This window comes from Centruroides vittatus, unplaced genomic scaffold (assembly GCF_030686945.1).
Source record: "Centruroides vittatus isolate TY-2023 unplaced genomic scaffold, ASM3068694v2 contig_1158, whole genome shotgun sequence".
NCBI classification, from domain to species: Eukaryota; Metazoa; Arthropoda; class Arachnida; order Scorpiones; family Buthidae; genus Centruroides; species Centruroides vittatus.
In genome coordinates this window covers 748,931-768,407 of record NW_027120744.1, presented here as the reverse complement: position 1 = coordinate 768,407, position 19,477 = coordinate 748,931, and the positions used below count along the sequence as shown (strand labels likewise).

Genomic DNA, 19,477 nt, shown 5'->3' with positions numbered 1-19,477 from the left:
ATAAAAGTTTGCTATGCTTAATTTAAGATTTCATAATTTATTTGATTATATGTGACATAGTGCAGACTAGCTTCGCCTGATTAAAGGCCGTCGCAATATCGGGATTGGAGGCGTAAGTGGCAAGGGCGGTGGAGTTTCTCTTATGTTGAATGTCCACTATGTGCTCCTGCAATCTGACTTCCAAGGAGTGTTTGGTCGATCTGATGTAAATGAGGTCCCTATTGAATCTGTTGTCTCTAATGGGGATATTGTAGACGCCTGGTAGTCTGTTCCAGTTGGGGGGTTTTTCCCATTGCGGAGGATGTCAATCATGGTGGGACATCTCCTGTATGTGATCTGAATTCGACGTTTCTTGGCGATCTCGATGTAAAGCGTTTTAATGTACGGATTGAATATGATAGGGACTCATTGAACACTGTCAGGATGGTTGTCACTCTGCATGTCAGCCGTGACGGGGTGTTGTGAGTGCATGCAGTGATAGTGTTCAACCAGTTTATGAGTGAGCCTTGGAAAACTGTGGGTGGATGCAACCTAGTGTATATGAATTAGCTCTGCGGCAAATGCTTGTGTAGAAGATGAATGAGAAACGCTCTTCTGATTAAAGTGTCGTATGCCGCTAGCTTATACAGGAAAGGGTCACATGACCCCCACAGGTAGGTATGTGGATGTAGAGTTTGGTTTGCGGTAGATGGATGTGAGGATGCTTGTCTCCTCCATTCTGATATTTATGTCAAGGAAGTGGACCTTGCTGTTGGCTTGTTCAAGCTCTAAGGTTAAGCCGAAAGGGTTGTCATTAAAAGTGTCGACAAAGGCCGAAACATCTGGAACTATCCTCCAGATAACTATAATATCGTCAATGTATCTCCTGTATAAAAGGATGTTGTGGAGGAAATGTGGAAGGACTTTGCTTTCCAGTTGTCTTATAACCATTTCAGGCAAAGCTAGTCTGCACTACATCACACATGGAACATCTAAAATGGCTTGAGGCCATTCACATTTATAAATTGACCCTTAACAACATGTGCATCAATTTTAAAGATGAGTTAGTTTTGTCTGTAGCCTGGCAGGCATTGATGAACTTTGAACTTTAATTGTTAAGATCTGGTAGCCCTGCGATTACGCATGCACGACTCATGTTACACTTTTGAATATTTTTTCTTATATTTCGTTAACCGATTGCTTCGTCCCATCAGAAACTGTTTTACCTAAGGAAGAACTCACAGCAGTTTGAAAACGTTTGTGGTGAACTCTTTCATTTTTTTTGTCACACCGGATATAGGTTCTAGGAGTACAATTTTTTTTAACACATCCCAGTGTTTTGTTGTTGTTGTTGTTGAATTCAAAAAAATTTTTCTATTTTCAGAATTTTGAAAGAATCTAATTCCAATAAGAAAAAAACTTATAGTATAAAGTATAAAGTAGAATTTTGTTAAAAGGGAATAATTTTTTAATATATTATTTTCAAAGAATTATATGAATCTTAAATTATAAAAATATAACAATTAAAAAAATTGAAAGAAAAATATAGAGCATTGACTTCTTTGTAAATAGGGAGGACTAAACATAATAGCTTAGCATTGTTTAAAAGTATTTTTAGCTTTTAAATGATACTAAGCTATTTTATTCATAGTCAAAAATTTATAGCTCATAAATATTTTTAAACATTTGAAATGTTTAAAAAAAATTGGAAAGTTAAACATTTAATATTCCTTAACAGTGTTGAGATTTTTTTATTTTCAAAAATAATATTTAAAAAATGAAAAACAAAACTAAAAAAATTAAATTTTATTGTAATTAAAAAGTTACTTTTTAAATCCTATAAAATTTTAAAAATTATTTTAATTTTATTTATTTATTTATTTATTTTTTGATAATTTTAACTAGTAAATTTCTTGTTATTTTAGATTTCTGTAATTTTTATTTTATTACTGTAATTTTATTGTTTTAAATTAATATTTAACAAATTGATGAGTATAAACATTATATTAGAAAAATATTATTTTATTTTACAATTTATATTGTCAAATTGTGTTTCTGAAAATGTAATTTTAACAACTCAAAAAATTTACTTCTTCTTTGACTCTTTAACAGCAGACACTGAACCAATTTCTGGTGTGTATAATACAAAAAAAATGAACACTGCACAAACATTTTCCAACTTTTTCAGAGTTCTTCAGGTGCTACAGAATGGTTACCCGATGGAACATTATCGAAACAAACACCTATTTGTAAAAATTTTAAACAATGTCATTTGAATGACCTTCTGAGACTATAAATATTTAAACTGTAATATTTATACTTTTGGAAGGTCATTTGAATTATGTTTTTTAAAAATTTTTACAAATAGGTGTTTGTTTCGATAATGTTCCATTGGGTAGCCATTCTGTTGCACCAAAAGAACTCTGAAGAAGTTGGAAAACGTTTGTGCAGTGTTTGTTTTTTTGTATTATATGCACCGGAAATTGATTGAGTGTCTGCTGTTACATATATAGTGTAGAATGGTGTATAGTGAATATATAGTGCCCAGTGTAGAATGGTGTATAGTGAATATATAGTGCCCAGTGTAGAATGGTGTATATTTGATGCTTTAAAAATTGATTTCTTGAATTGAAAAATTAATTGAATTCTTGGAATTAAAATGATGTAAAATATAGTAACTAAGACACTTTATAAGTACATTTTTGCTTTTTATTGCTGCAATAACTATTATTATTTTTTTTCTAAGAGACTAAAATATATGTAAGAATTTTATAATGTTGACTTTTAGTGTTTATATTTGTAAACTTCAAAATCACAGAATTGGTTAAAAAATTAAAAGAACAAAAATATTATATAGAATCATTAAATTAATTATAAAATAATATATCATTGATCTTATAAAAACCAATTTCAATAGAATTAAAGATACTTTATTTGCATTTGCTGGACTTGTTAAAGTAGTTGATAAGACTTCTTTAATTTTTAATAATTTAAAAATGCTGTCTGAAGATTTTGATTGTGAATTTGCTCATTTTTTTCCTCTTTTGTAAATGTTATATTTTTGTACATTGTAATCTATTATAAATATTTATATATTTATGTATAATTTATTATATTATTAATAATAACTATCCATTATATAAATACACAGGTTATAATTGTTTAATTTATTTAAATTATTGTAAAACATGTATAATTCTTATATAACAAAAAATATGCTATTGTGTAATTTTAAAACTGGGGATTAAAAAAATTAAAGTTAATTTTAAGGTTTTTCTTATTTTATTATTTAAATCTAGCAAATTAAAATTTTACTCATTGACTTTTTTTTTATTATTATTTAGATTACCAAGAATGCAAAATCAATTTCAAGCTAATGATTTAAGTTATTTTCAGTTGATGCATTATGTTTCAGAAACAAATTATCGTAATTTATGGAAAGATGCTTGGAAAAAATATTTTTTTTCTGAACACAATGTAAAAAATAGAAATAAAGAATTAAAAGTAATTAATTGTTCAGTAATTTTTTAATATAAAATATATTTTAAATATTTAAATAAATCTTGATTTTTTTTTTTAAATAGGATTACAATGAAGTGATAGAAGAAATAATTAAAAGGTTATATCAATGTCCAGTAATTAAAATTTCTGAAAATTCATTTGCATCATCTCAAGGTATTACAATTAATTGCTATTATTTCATTTTAAAAATTATGTATAAGTACATTGTTTTTATTTATAATAATATTAGCTATAAGTTGAACAAGCAGAGTAGAATTACAGTTATGATTTTGTTTAACTTTTTCAGAAGTTTTGTTTGTTCTGATATATGAGAGGGAATTTATAATTAACTTATGATTTAACTTAACTTATGACTTAAAGAATCATTTCCATGGTTTATTTTCTTTTACCAAGTTATTTTTGCTTAAAGTTTTTATTTTTTTTTTTTTTTTGTAAATAGTCATTTAAATTTTTTGTCAAATTTGCAGAACAAAGACTGTTTCAACCTATATCAACAGTGCCCAACTTTAAAATAGATGAGGGCCAGAAAGTAATAAATGTTTTATTGGGGGACTAGACATATTTCTAATAAAATGTTAATGAAGGATTCCTACCAGAATGTTGACTAAAAATCTCAGAATCCATTTCAAACTCAAGTAAAATCAAAATATAAACTATAGGTTTCCAAAAAGTCAAAACAAATGCTGATATAAAACAGAATATTCACTTCCAGCAAGGCCAAACAAAGAAGTACAGTAGAGCGTCGTTTATCAGAAACAATTGGGGACTGGGGTTGTTCGGAAAACTGATTTTTTTCGGATAACCGATTATGCACGAAAAAATATATTAACCTAGCCAATGTTGAAATTTTTCTCCATTGCATGTCACTTCGTGTTGAATTTTCGTCGATTTTAAGCCTAACGAAAATTTTTATAATAATAATCGAGGCTACTGTATCATTAAAAATTATTTATTTATTTTGTACAAACAAAATAAATATATTGAAAAATATAAAAACAAAAAAAAGTATACTTTAGAAGTTAATCTAGTATCAAAAACATTCGATTCAGCACGACACAGTCCGACTTGAAAGCTTTTGGTTAACCGACGTTTCGATTGACCGGCTTTTGGATAAACGACGCTCTACTGTATTAAACTTTTGTAAACTTTAAACAGTTACTTTAAGAATGGAAATAAGATAAGAAAACTCTGAAATCATTTTGTTCAAAATTTAATGCTTATTTTATAATAAGCATTAAACAAAATAACTTTAAAATATTACCAATTTACATTATTTTTAATGAGAATGGTCTCGAAATTTAGCAATTCAAATCAAATGTAACTATGACAAAAGTAGAAAGTCTTGTGATTCTATCTTCCTTATAATTCTATCTTCTGACTACAAATAAGTTAATTTGACAGTAATTTCATCTAATGAAAAAACAAAATTCAAAGAACTTTCATTTCTCAATCAGTGCTATTACAGAACAAATCAAATTAGAACAATAGGTTTATGGCTAAAAACTCAAAATTGCCTTCAAATTTTGAGTTTTTTTTTAGTATGGATACTGGATGTACTAGTACAAGGTCTGTATGGAAAGTTCACGAACTTTGCAAATAGAAGTTGTTTGCATTTAGCTAGAAGCTAGTCAGTTTTGTCACCTTCAAAATAGTCTCCTCCTGAGTCTATGTACTGAATTCAGCATTTCTGCCATAAAAAGAACACTTCTTGAAATGCTTCTTTTGGGATGAAGTGCAACTCTGCTAGCAAATTTTCCTTAATGGCATCACTAAAATAGTGACATTTGATAGTGGATTTTAATTTGGGGAACAAAAAGAAGCCTGTTGGGGTTTAGTCTGGTGAATTTGTAGGTTGGAGAACAAGTGATGTTCTTAGCTAAAAACTGTTTTCAGCAAAGTTGTATGGATGGGAGCTTTGTCACAATGCTGTTCTCTCCAATTAGTTGAACTTTTCTTCTTCACTGCTTCACGAAGATATTTCCTCACCTCCAGATGGTAATCCTTATTTACTATCTTTCCTTCTGGAAGAAATTCCTATTGAATGACACCATCAGAATTAAACAAAACAAGATCTCCACATTTGACCAAACTTGTTCTGCCTTTTTGGGTCATAATAAAAATTTTCCCACACACTGTGATGATTGGCATTTTGTTTCCTTGTTTCCACTTTGTATCTGTAGACCGATGTCTCATCCCTAGTGATGATGTTTTTCATGAAAATTTATCAGACATAGCCTGTCTCAGAACTCTTCACTCAGTTGCACTCATAGAAAAAAAATCACAAAATGCAATCAACATATGTTTACACAAATGAAGGTAAGGTAACAACAAATGAAGATAGAACAAACTGCTTTCAGCAGATAGTACAAAAAACTTGTTGGTGCAGTGCAAGAGAGCTGTGCAAGCTACATTCAGATTCAATTATATCGATTGGTGTGTAATTTAAAAAGTTTGCAAATATTTTAGACATTTTAGACCTCATATATAACATGAAGTCTGTCATGAATGTAATGTGTAAGACTTTCTAACGATTCTAAATTTGTCAACAATAAAATCAATAAAAAAAAATGGCTACTAAATGTCCATATATAACTGAAATTTATCATTGGACAAATTACATTATATCTTGTAAGTTGCTTTGATAATCCATAAATATATGGATTTCTGCAGTACATGCACAGATTATTCTTGTTAGTTATTGACTGATTGCAACTGTGGGGTATTAGCTTTTTCAAATGACAGAATTATATGGTTACTAAAGGAATAAATTGCACAGATCATAAGAAATGGTATAGTGGACTCTGTAGGTAAGTGACGAATCATTTATCTATACTATCAAATTTATTTTCTAAATGAATATTCATATTATCTTCAAAAAGTAAAATGAATAAATTTAAAATGTCAAAATACAAAATTTCATATTTTTAAATTTTAAAAGCATAAATCAAATTAAGATCATCATAATTAATTTTTCATCTTGTATTATTCTCTATACTTTTAATGACGAAGATTTTTACTATAAATTGCATTAAGCTTTAAATAGTTCATTATCTTATTCTACCTTAAGTTTTTGTAATTCTTATTAACAAGCATATCTAAGCACATGTATGATTAAATTAAGAAAAATAACTATTCTATTTTATTTATAATTATAATAAAATTATTATTATTAGTTAACTGTAATAGCATTTGCCTAAATATATCAATGAAATTAGAGATAAAAATGTACAATGATAAAATCATATCAAAGTATAATGATAATTAACCTGTTTTTATACAGAATTTATCTCTGATTTAAATTTAATCTCTTTTTGCTGAGTTGAATTGGAGTAAACAAGAAATATAATCCTCTTAGTTTCATACACTAAGTGTAATTATTAGATTGGTAATAGAATAAAGATCAAAATTATGAAAACTGAAGCTTTTAGTAAAATTAAATATATTCACAGTATCTGGATTTCATCTTGGAATATATTATAAAAATGAGAAGTAAAAGACATCCTTTATTAAAACTGTTTCGGTATTTAAACAATAGTAGCCATCTTTTTAAAACATAAAAAACTTAGATATCATTTGAATTCAATAATAGTTTTTAACTACTTTTTTACAAGAGAATACTTCAACGTTTTACTTTTACAATAAACTCTGATTTAAAAAAATTCAGAATTTTAAACAATTTTAATAAATGTTTAACTTTTATAACTTTAATGTTGATGTTTCAGCAGTTCATTTAAAGTAAGGATCAAACTTTTAAATTTGTATGATTATTACATTCAAAAAAGTACAAATTATCATCCTGATAGATTTATCAACATTTAAAACTTGAAATGTATGATTATATTTCAGTACATATGGTATCAACGGTTAGATAAAAAAAAACAAGATATTGTTTCAACAAGATGTTAAGATATATAGACTTCTGATAAAACAGTGACAATCTTGATTTGACAAACTAATTCATGCAAGGGGTGTCTATTAATCCAAAAGTCTATTATATAATGAAGTAGATTTTCTGAATGGAATATTAAAACATTGACAAATTAGTTAATTTATACATACATAAACATCTTAAAGCCTGATGTTATTAATTTAAGACAAACAATTGCCATAATGAATTGTGCTACTTTACTGCTATTATTATCAATTAAATTCTAAGTAATTTGGTACTAGAGGTCAGCCAACTTAGATATAACTATCCATGGTTACTCACAGCACCAACTGGTGAGTAACCATGGCTGGTTATATCTAAAATTAAATAAGTCTGGAAGCGAAGGGTCAGACAGAGGTCCATGTAGTGTAACTAGCAAAGCATCCACATAGTGGGTTTGAGTCCCGCTCCAGACCAATTCTTTTTTCCAGAATTTTCTAAATTATTTAATGAATATTAATTTAATTATAATTATTAAATTTAATAAGAGATGGCACCTAATGCTTATCTCTAGTACCAAATTACTTAGAATTTAATTATTAATAATAGTGGTAAAGTAGCCCTGATTCATTATGGTAATCATTTGGCTTAGTTAATTTATCTGTTTTTACTTATGTAGATAAATACATATGTGTAATTAAAATTAAGTATGTATGAGAAGTTAAATATTACAGAAAAGCTTTCTATATATTATTTTTGCTTATGTACTCATTGTAGTTCTGAGACTGTAGACAACAAGTATATGCAATCCAAATCAAAATAAACAAACATTTTCTTGAAAATACATTTTAATTGTATTTAATTAAACAAATAAATAATGTTCTTAAAAAGAAAACAAAATTTAAATTTAACAAAAACTCAAGAAGATTTCCTATTTATTTGTCTGCAGATGATGATAAATCTAGACACTCCCATTGTGGTGTAAAGTTAAGAGCAGTGACTCTTGAATTTGAAAAAATAATTTACCTGTTAATTTAATTACAAATAAAAGGCATAATTTTTACATATCACATACAGACCAAAAATTTTGTCTGTTAAATCCAGTTTTCACTGTATTTCATTTATAATGAAATATTATAGTAAATAATAAAAATTTAAACAAAATAGAGTAAGTTGTTCAAAGACTACTGTACTTTTATAATTGATGTAAAAAACCAGTTATTAAGGTAAAATTCTTTGCTTGCTCTTTTCATTTGTAGTTAATTGACAGTATTAATTTTTGTAAGAAATGTGTTAATTTTATTGAAAAGCTTACATTTTAAAATCTCATTTCTTAATTATATATTAAGTAAATTTTTTTCAAATTCTAAAAATCAATATATTATTTTCTTTAAAGATTTGAATATTATTTATTGATTTAGGTTTTAAAATTATTAATATTCATTGAACTTAAGTGAGATTATTACACTTTTTTTCTTAATTTTATAGGTTCAAGAATTGACAATTTATTACCAATGTTCTGTGCAATTGAAGCACCAAATTACTATTATTTAATCCAACATCATCAAGAATATACCTTGCATGATTGTGTTACTTTTAGTCCTGCCATTCTTGAATCATCTACAACTCGATGTCTGTTTTTAATTTATCAGTTACTGTATGTTCTACAAGAGGTTCACAATAAAGGTCTATATTTGGGTATAATAACTTTAGATGATATAAAAATTAGTCAAAAATTATGGATAGAAGTAGTACCAAAACTGTGGAATGATATTTTAAGTGAAGCTAAGACACAAAGTAATTTTGCAAATTTTGAATATTCTTCACAGACTGAGAGTAAAAAAAATTCAAAAAATTGTGAAAAACAAATTTCTATTAAAGAAAATAAAGAACAGTTACATTTTTTAGTGAATGCTTGGACTAAAGGTGAAATATCGAATTTTGATTATCTTATGGAACTAAATAAAGTAAGTATTACATATGTCGAAGATCATTAATTATTTAAAAAATTTTTATAATTTAAAATAATGTTAAAATTATGGTTTTATTAACAACAACCAAAATTATAAATCAGTAAAAAACAAATAATGTTAAATTCATTATATTTAACATAGAAATAAGTTTATATTCAAACATTTTTATATAATTATAATCATCATCATAATAAATGATTCTGTATTTTATGTCAAAGAGTAAATTTATTTTAATTTTTACATTACTTTACTGTACAGAAGTTAGTTTTATAATTTTAGGATTAATGTTTTATGTTCTAGTTCAAAAAATAATGATTATTCATTTGATTACAGAATAGATTATTCAAATAACTACATAATAATTTTTAAAAAACTTTTTTAAGTGCTAATATTTTATTAATGTCCAAAGTCAAGAATCTAAAAATTCTTTCTACCATTTATTTATTACATTTTTTTATGCAAGAGCTAAAGAAAATTTTTTGCCATTCTAAGCAGGAATACCTCTGAAAAAAAGGCAAGATAACCTTAGCTTCTTTTTACTTCAACTTTATCTTTCAAGTTTCATTCATAAGAATCAGATTCTTTTGTTTTTAACTAAAATAGAATTCTGATAAAAATAAATAAATAACATTCAAGTAGCATCTTAATTCTTTATAAAGTCATGAAAAAATCTACTTTATTGATATCACAGAAAATAATAACTAATATTTATAACAACCTTCTACTCGGATAATTAATGGAATTTGTTAATTTTGTGACTTCACTATAGTAAAGATTTTTATGGATCTAATGCAAAATTTTAAACATTCAAGAAGCTCTGAAGATGGATAAAAAGTCTGAAAATATTTAAAATTGGATAATATTTAGGCTTAGTTAATAGTTCCTTAAGCAGTAAAAAATTCTAGAAACCTAAAAAAGATAGAACATCTGAGTCTCCATTCATGTAACCTCCTATGTAACTGCATTAAAAATTAATGTATCTTTAGTACTTTTAGAACGAAAAGAATGAAAGGGACTTTTGACTCACTCTATATAAAACCCATTTTCTGATATAATACATTTACAATATATGTTTAAAAATTATGTAATAATTGCAATAATTAAACAATATTTAAGCCTGTCTCTCTAACACAAAGTATAAATATGAAGTGAATTACTTAACAGTGGGATTTTTTAAAAAAGAGCACTAATATTTTCAAATATATTAAAAAGGCCATCTTCAGGTATGAACAGTTGAAAAACAAGTGCTAATGTCGGAAGGATGAAAGGATAGTCTACAATAAAGTAAACAATTGAGGGAGAAGGAAGGGAGGAAAGAAGGAATGTTCTTGTAGTTTAGGCACATGTTGGTAACAGAATGGATCTGTTACAACATGTGTGTAAACAACAGGAACAAGAACTCTCCTCCCTTCTGGCGATATCTCCTTACTCTTTTCAATAAACAATGCAATAATAGCTCTCTCACTTTTTACACTCATGTCCATAATTAAGGAATTTGCTATATGGGATGGTTGTGCCTTATTCAGCTGCAGGAAACACATTTCAACAGGATGAATATAACATAAGAAGACTAAATACAACAAGAAAAGAAGTTTGGGTTTCCCTAATCCATGGAGAAAAGAAAACAACAGACCTGACTTTTCTGCATGATACCACTTGTACCATGTCACACCTGTAAGCTTAATAGCATTTATGGTTGCTGTAAACAGCAATACACTCTGTACAGAAATTCAGCATACAGTTTATAATGTTGTCCAACAGTTCCTGGGTAATGAATCCCACTTTTTCTCAAGTACTCTTTGCAGCCCTGCAGTGGTCCTTGGTGGAGGATGATGTGTTGCAACCCTGCAATCAAGGATCTCCCATATGGGGTTTAAGTGAATAGGGGTCAGTCCAGATACCCTACATCCTTTATTTCCAGGTATTTCTGAACCAAGCTAGACCTGTGTAGTAAGCATTGTTGTTCATTAAAATAAACCCAGGACCACATTTGAGCACATGCAGTGGCATACAAGACCCTAACTTATCATCCCAAACAAGGATGTCTTTATCTCCAGAACAATGACATTTGATGATGATAGCAGGATTGTAACATGTCCCTGGTGCTCTCCAGATATACACTTGTAGACTATCAGTCTCTATACTGTAATGGGAATCATCAGTAAAGAGTACAGTGGCTCATTGTTTTGAGGTCCATGCAAGGCATTCACTACAATGTGATTTTGCAGTTTAACATGTGATGTGCAGTTAAAAGAATGCATACAGACTGATGTCATGTAGCTGTCTGTATATCATTTATCTGGCTACAATGTTACCTGATACTGTTGAGAGGTGTCTAAGCAGTTCACTTTCTGTGCTGGTGGGGTGGCATTGAGGATTTATGGCCACTTACTGGACCAGACATGCAGTTCTGACATGGGTGACTTTCACTGTATTGCCTTAACATCTTGGCCATGTTGGAACTGTTGCCAAAGACTACAGATAATACTTGGTGGAACATTCACTTCCTGTGGCACTTGTCTCTGGGTTTGGCCAGTCTCTAATCTCCCAATAATTCTGCCATACATAATATTATTAATATGTCTTCTTTGAGCATAATTACTGCCTACAAATCATTATTTTCAGTTATTAGGCAATAACAATGTTTACACATTTTAATGACCTCTTGCAATGCTAGTTACTCAAACTGACAGAAAATGCTTTTACACTGATTTCTTTATCAGTAAATTTGCATACACCTACATCACACCCTTCAGAAGTTGCCATACAGCATCTCTACTTGCATTTTGTTCTTTACAGCAACAGCAGCAGCAAATATGTGTACTAGTGAATTCTTTAAATTACAGACATGAGTGTAATTTATTGGAGACTATCCTATTGTCCTTCCTTCTCACATTAGCACTTGTTTTTTAACTCTCCTTATCTGAATATTGCCTTTTAATATGTTTGAAAACATTAGTGCTACTTTTTAAAAAATTCCACTGTTAAAGGTACATTAAGTAATTAAGCTAAGTTACTGTAGTGGCTAGTACAGTACATCACCATAATTATAAATAAGAACCATTTAATACTGAAAGAAACTGAAAAATACTTTTTCTGTTGAAATATTGTACAGTTTTTCATTTACAAGTTTACAAAAAAGAGAATAATCAGAAAAGTTAAATGCTATTTTAATATGTTGATAATTGAAAATTAGATTAATTTTATAATTTAATATTATATATTTGTCATAATAAAAATGTTCTATATTATAACTACAGTGAATTAATAATGAATTGATCAATTTATTATTAAAATAAATACAAAACACTTATAATGGTAAGACAATTTGTTCATAATTATTTGAGTTTTTATGAATTATATTGTTTATTTTAAATAAAAATTGAAATGATTTTGTTTATTAATGTATATTTCCCATTCTTTGTTAATTGCTAATTACATTTGTTTTTACATAATAAATAACAAATAATATTTAAATATCTTAATATTAGTTAGCTGGTCGTGAAATGAATAATCCTAGTTATCATCCTGTTTTACCTTGGATCATGGATTTTACTGTACCCGAAGGAGGTTGGCGAGATCTTTCAAAATCAAAATACCGTCTAAATAAGGGTGATAGACAACTTGATTTGGTTTATGAGTCAGCTGCAAATGGTTTCTAATGCTTCTTCTACGTCAGGAATTTTTATTCCTTTAGACAGTGCAATTCAAGTGAGTTTGAGAAGTAAATTATACGGTATATCTACCTTTAAATTTATAAAAATAAAGAACATTTTACAAATTGAGTTAAAAAATAAACAGCCAGAATTAGGAAAGAAATTTTCATAACTTTGTTTTTAAGTCTTCATTTTGCACTAAACATAGCAGTTCAGAAATTGAGTATTAAAAAAGCATCTAAATATTCATAAAAATCAATTATCGTGAAAAATTAAAAATCAAAATAATTTAAATTTATTAGAAAAATTACAATTAAATTAATTCTATTAATTACATCAAACATTTAAACAAAAATAGTCATCTTTTTTAAGTATTTATATTTTTATATAGTTGAAAAATTTTTATTAATTTTTGAAAATTAAGAAAAAATTTTTTTCTGTTATGGTCAAATCCCTTCTAGTTATGTTGTAGACAAAGAAACAACAGCTGCATTTAACTGAGACAAAACTTTAATTAAACAAAGTGTACATTATACTTTAGTCCAAGTATCATCTTATAGCTGTTCTCAATATTTACAGAGCAAAAGTTCAGAAAGACAAAAAAAGTTCCAGCTTCTGAGTCATGTTGCAAGATCTCTCAAAAAATTCTGATTTTTTTTACTTTTCTTTTGCATTGCCAATTTTCAGCATCCACACACTCATTGTATTAATGGTAAACAAAATTCTTCATTATATTCAAATTTTAACTGTTAGGAAAGCATTTAATAAAAATAAGATTACATATTGTATATTAGTACATAGTGTATTGAAGTTATACAACAATTCCATACCAATAGTTTCATTTATGTACCATGTAACAACTTAAATAATTTATATGTCATTATTCTGAAGAAATTTGGATTTGATTCAGCCATGTATAATTAGAGACAACAAACAAAAGTTTATTTACAGCTATATGGAGACAGCTCAAAATACACATATAGTATCACTACACATGACTGTAGTAACTGAGTAATTGTAGTAACAATGTTACACAACTATATAAAATGACAAAATGAGGAGTTATTACATGTATATATTACAAGACAAGACACATTACAGTAAACACTTTAAACACTGTAATGTGTCTTATCTTTATGAATATGATTTCTTTAAGTTATGAACTTAAGAAATGCTTAAAAAGTATAAATGAGTAATACTACTAATTTTGTGATACTTTTCATTGGAGTTATTATTTTTAGTTTTTCTAAGATATAGGAAGAATATTTTTATTAAATAGATTTATATAGGCTTGTTATAAAATAAAATATTTAATTATAATGTTGAGATAAATACTGTATTTGCAAATTAATTTTTTAAATATTTTTAGGTACCCCATCATGTTTCAGAAATTCTTTCAGATATTACATATTATGTATATAAAGCAAGGAGATTGCCAGTTTCAGTTCTTTGTCAACATGTTCGTCGTAAATGGGTTCCTGCTGAATATCCTGCTTCTATACAGCGTCTTCAGGTCTGTAAATGTCATATTGTTTTATTGACTAATTGCTTTTTTTTTGCAATAACTATTGATAAATATTTAATTATACATTACTTTTTTTTACATCAATATTACTAGAATGGACAGCTGCCTTAGTGCAACATTTTTTTAATAGTGTATCATTTACATGGGGCATTATATTACATATTTGTTTTTTATATTTCTGAAATAAGAGAATTTTATTTCAATGATTATTGAGTAAATTTGAATTAAGTGTTTTTGACGATGATTATTATTTTAAAAGAAAAACCTAAAAAAATAATTGGTATTGATTATTTGCTATTTATGAATAGAGAAACAAATAAAGAATTATGAATATGAATATATATATATATGAGGGTAATCCCAAAAGTAAGGTCTCCTATTTTTTAAAAAATACAATGAAACTATTATTTTCAATAATGTTCATATCATTTTAAAGCTTGAACATTTATTTATCTTTCTACATAATCGACATTTCGGTCGACACATTTTTGTAGGTGCTGTGGCAATTTTTGTATGCCCATGTCATACTAGCTCACCGCCATGTCATGTTAAACTAATTGAAATTCATCACCAATTGACAGAAGTGTACGGCAAGTCATGCATTGATGTCAAAAACGTCCTCAAGTAGTGTAGAGAGTTTGCAGCTGAATGTACTGAAATTCACAAGGAAGAAAGAAACAGGAGACCGTCAATTCCTGACAAGACAATCGCGATGACTGAGCAAATTATGTGTGAAGACTTGCGCATCACTCTGGATGATCTCTGCATTTTGGTTCTTGGGGTTTCTCAAAGCATCATTCATAGCATTTTAACAAAAAAGTTGCAATATCGAAAAGTGTGTGCAAGATGGGTCCTGGACATGGCGGCAAGCTAGTATGACATGGGCATACAAAAATTGCCACAGTGCCTACAAAAATGCATCAACCAAAATGGTGATTATGTAGAAAAATAGATAAATGTTCAAGCTTTAAAGTAATATGAACATTATTGAAAATGAAAGTTTCTCTGTATTTTAAAAAAAATAGAAGACTTTTGGGATTACCCTCGTATATATACATATTTTAGTAATAAGATAGTGCAGACTATTCTAATCTATGAAAATTGTGTTCTATTTTCAAAGTTGAAAGAAGTTGAGATATAAAAGTAATGTTGGACTACTTTTTCTCAGAAATTTTACTATAACAATGCATTTTATATCAATTAGTCCTTTCATTAATAAACAGACTGTTATTTTTCTGCAAAATCACTATCATTTTCTAAGCACTAGTCAGATGCTGCATTCCAAGCCTATAAAAACCCATTATCTGTCTCTTTAGAGCTTTGCAAAGCTTTGTGCTTGTGCTGTTTCTTATTCATGAAATAGATTCCATGTAGTGTTTCTTTTAATAGTCCAAAAGAGCAATAGTTGGAAGGTGCAATATCTGGATTGCAGGAAGGTTAAAAAGAATAGTTTATTCCAGTTTCACAATAACTTCTTTTGTGCACAGATTAGAATGGAGTTATGCATTATCATGGTGCAGAAAACTTTATTAAGGTTTTTGTCTGGTTGAATTCTACAGATGCAGGCTTTCAGCCTTTTAAATATTTTCACATATAGATCTGAGTTGACTGTGCTGTCTTCATAAAGTTTATAAGACTCATGCTGGTCTCTGACCACAGTCACCATAACTTTATTAACAGAAGCCTAGATTTTGAACTTTTTGGGCGGTGAATTTCAATGGTGCCACTCCATTCACTCTCTCTTTATTTTAAGCGCATAATGGTAGATTTAATTTTGTCATTTATGATGGTTATTAGAACAGATTTTCATATACTCACTGCATCATACTATTCAACAGTTGTGATGTAACTATAAATTGAACTCTGTCAGTTAATTAAATCCTATCAGAAAGGAGTTAAAGATCTATATTCACAAAGGGCAATCAATATCTTTACATATTCCAAGGCTTTATTGTCTGTTTTTAGAGAATCATTTAAATATAACAATTTGCTTATAGCTTACAAACAGAGTATCATGATTTAAGAAATTATAACAATTCATTTCCTAATACCTGTAATTTTGGTGTATGTATTTACCTGTAATTATTATTTCTAATGTGGATTCAGGCTATGTTGCATATATGAGATCTTTCCTTGAAAGATTACAAGAACAATGTGTGGTATGTATATGGGCAAAAAGAGAAGAGCACTGCACTGATCTTGTTTGCAAAGATGGATGATTCAAGATGCATAGGAAGGAAATTAAGGTTATCAGGGATGTAAGTTATCCATTCTACATGAATATTGTTGAGTGAAGTAGAATGTACAGACAGGGCCGGCGCGAGGCAGATTCAGCGTGTTCGCCGGAACCGGCCCCATGTTTTGAAAGGCTCCACAGTGTACGAAAACTCATCAGACATTTTGCCCTGTATAGTAGATTGAATATTCAGGTGTGTGTGGAAAATGCAATCGCATAATCCACTAATCGATGACAATTTGCTGCACACTGACATGAGTGCAAGATTTAAGTTGGCCGGGACCACAGAAAAGTGACTACTTAACCGATGGTGTCAAGTTATCCAGGTGTCGACTTATGTGGACTTTACTGTATTTTCAAGCTGATTAATGAATCTTCTGCCCATATCTGAAGATGGTTAAAGTTGCATTAATTCAATAGCTTGTCAGTACTCATATCTTTCTTATTGATGGCTATACAACCTTTAAGATCTTCAATTGTTTCTTCTTGCACAAACCATATTTTTATTAAACCATACTGAATTTTTTATCCGGTATTTTATTTGCCAATGTCACATAGATGTAAATTAGAGATAAAATTGGGCAGTTATTTGGAAATTTACATTGATTATATAAAAATTGTTATCATTAGTTATTAATCTCTGGAATATTAAAGTAGGTATATTTGTGATTAAATTAGTTGCAATTAGTATTATTAATATTATCTCTTAGATTATATATAGCTGTATTTTTTTTTTTTTTTTACATTACAGTACAATTACATTTGTATACAATACAGTTAATATTGTAACATTGATATTTTCAATAATACCAATATTGTTTTGTAATATTACCGATAGTATGTTGATATATAAACTAATATGTACTCATTTATTAAATTCTTATGTAATGTCAGCTTTCAGATTTTATTCAGCTGAGAGAGATAAAGATGTTAAAAAGTTTCATAAACAATTTCTTAAACAGATCAGAAATTATTATTATTTTTTTTTTAGATTTGAATACAATTATGCAACTCAGTTATGTACAAAAACTGTTTTTGATTGATCATATATATTCTTATTATTTTATATAAAAATGGTTTTTTTTTGTAAACAGTTATTTTTATTATTAAGAATATATAATTATTCATGAATACTTTCAGGAATGGACTCCTGATGAATGTATCCCAGAATTTTATTGCGATGCCACCTTATTTTATTCTATTCATCCTGATTTACCTGATTTGGCAGTTCCATGGTGGTGTAATGGACCAGAGGATTTTATTAGAAAACACAGGATTGCATTGGAAAGTGATTATGTTTCAGAACGTCTTCATCATTGGATTGATTTAACATTTGGATATAAGGTTAATAATTTTACACTATTAACTTAGCATGTGTTATTTTTCAGATTTATTATTTTTTAGAATGTCATAAGATTGATCATATATTTCTTTATTTATTTAATTTATATGCTGTAATTAAACGTAACACAAGTTTTATTATACTGTATTTAATTATTTAATAGTAGCATTATTTTAGCCTAATGTAATCTGGCAATAGTTCAGCATTGATCGAAAAATCAGTTAAATGGATGTTTATATTTGTAGGTTTTTAAACAATTTCATTGTCAATTTTAGACTGAAAAGATAGTTATCTAAATATATATGATTGAAAAGCAGTGTTTAGGTTCATTTTAAACTTAAAATATTATATTTTATATTGAAAAAATATTTCAATATAATAATCTAAATTTTTTTAAGCCTAAAATTTTTTGGCTTTTTTACTTACATCACACAAGGATCACAAGAAACTTCTACTGTTTTACTGTCCAGTGATAGTTAAAGTTAATTGATTCAAATAATAACATAATTTATGATGAAATATCTCATAATTTAATAAATCCTGTTAACTTTAAAAAAATTATCAAATAAATAGTTTTCTATTTGCTTGATATTTTTTTAAGTTAAAATTTAAATAGTAATATATATGTCAATTGATATTCAATTATAAATTAGAAAATTTTATAAAAATAAGTTCTCAAAATTCAGAACATAAGACATTTTGGTTTTGAGATTTTATTGCATTAAATTTAAATTTAAATTTAAAATTTTGAAATTATCTAGGAATTAACCATTTTCTATATATTATTTAGTTATCTGGAAGTGCTGCAATAAAATCAAAAAATGTGTGCCTTCCATTGGTTGATCAACATACATCACTAATTAACAATGGAGTTGTTCAATTGTTCACTTATCCACATCCACATAAACTAAGTCCAAGTCTCTATCTTGGAAAAAATGCTCCTAAAATATTTAAAACAATAAATCCTAAGGTAAATACAATTTTTAAAAAAATTTTAATTGTAGGAATTTATTTTGAATGATAGTTAGATTAAACTTATCAATGGTTGAATATTACTTAATGATTATTAAAATATAAACATATGATGACATTTTTAAAAGTAATGGGTACTTCCCAGTATACATCAGTTTCAGCCACAATCGATGAACTGCTGAACAGTAATAAGTGTTTACTAGAATGTCTGGCAACCTAACAAGATGACAGAAGGAAACAGTGCTATATTGGCATTTGCAAACTTAATTTGTCAACATAACTTGGGTTAATGCAGATGAGTATTAAAGTTGGTGTTAATTATATATAAGTATAACAAACAACACAAAGCCCGATAAGTATATAGAAATATTACCAAATGATTGCCTAAATAATTGGGCTATAAT

At 27.8% G+C, this 19,477-nt stretch overlaps 1 protein-coding gene across 1 annotated transcript in view; it reads left to right on the top strand.

The window, feature by feature from the left end:
- Positions 1-19,477, top strand: part of Wdr81 (WD repeat domain 81) — a 94,907-nt gene that overhangs the window by 6,072 nt on the left and 69,358 nt on the right. The window contains 8 exon segments of the mRNA XM_067275837.1: positions 3,324-3,483; positions 3,564-3,654; positions 8,858-9,336; positions 12,834-12,985; positions 12,987-13,053; positions 14,368-14,511; positions 17,900-18,103; positions 18,892-19,071. Of these exon segments, the coding sequence (XP_067131938.1) occupies positions 3,324-3,483; positions 3,564-3,654; positions 8,858-9,336; positions 12,834-12,985; positions 12,987-13,053; positions 14,368-14,511; positions 17,900-18,103; positions 18,892-19,071 (1,477 nt within the window).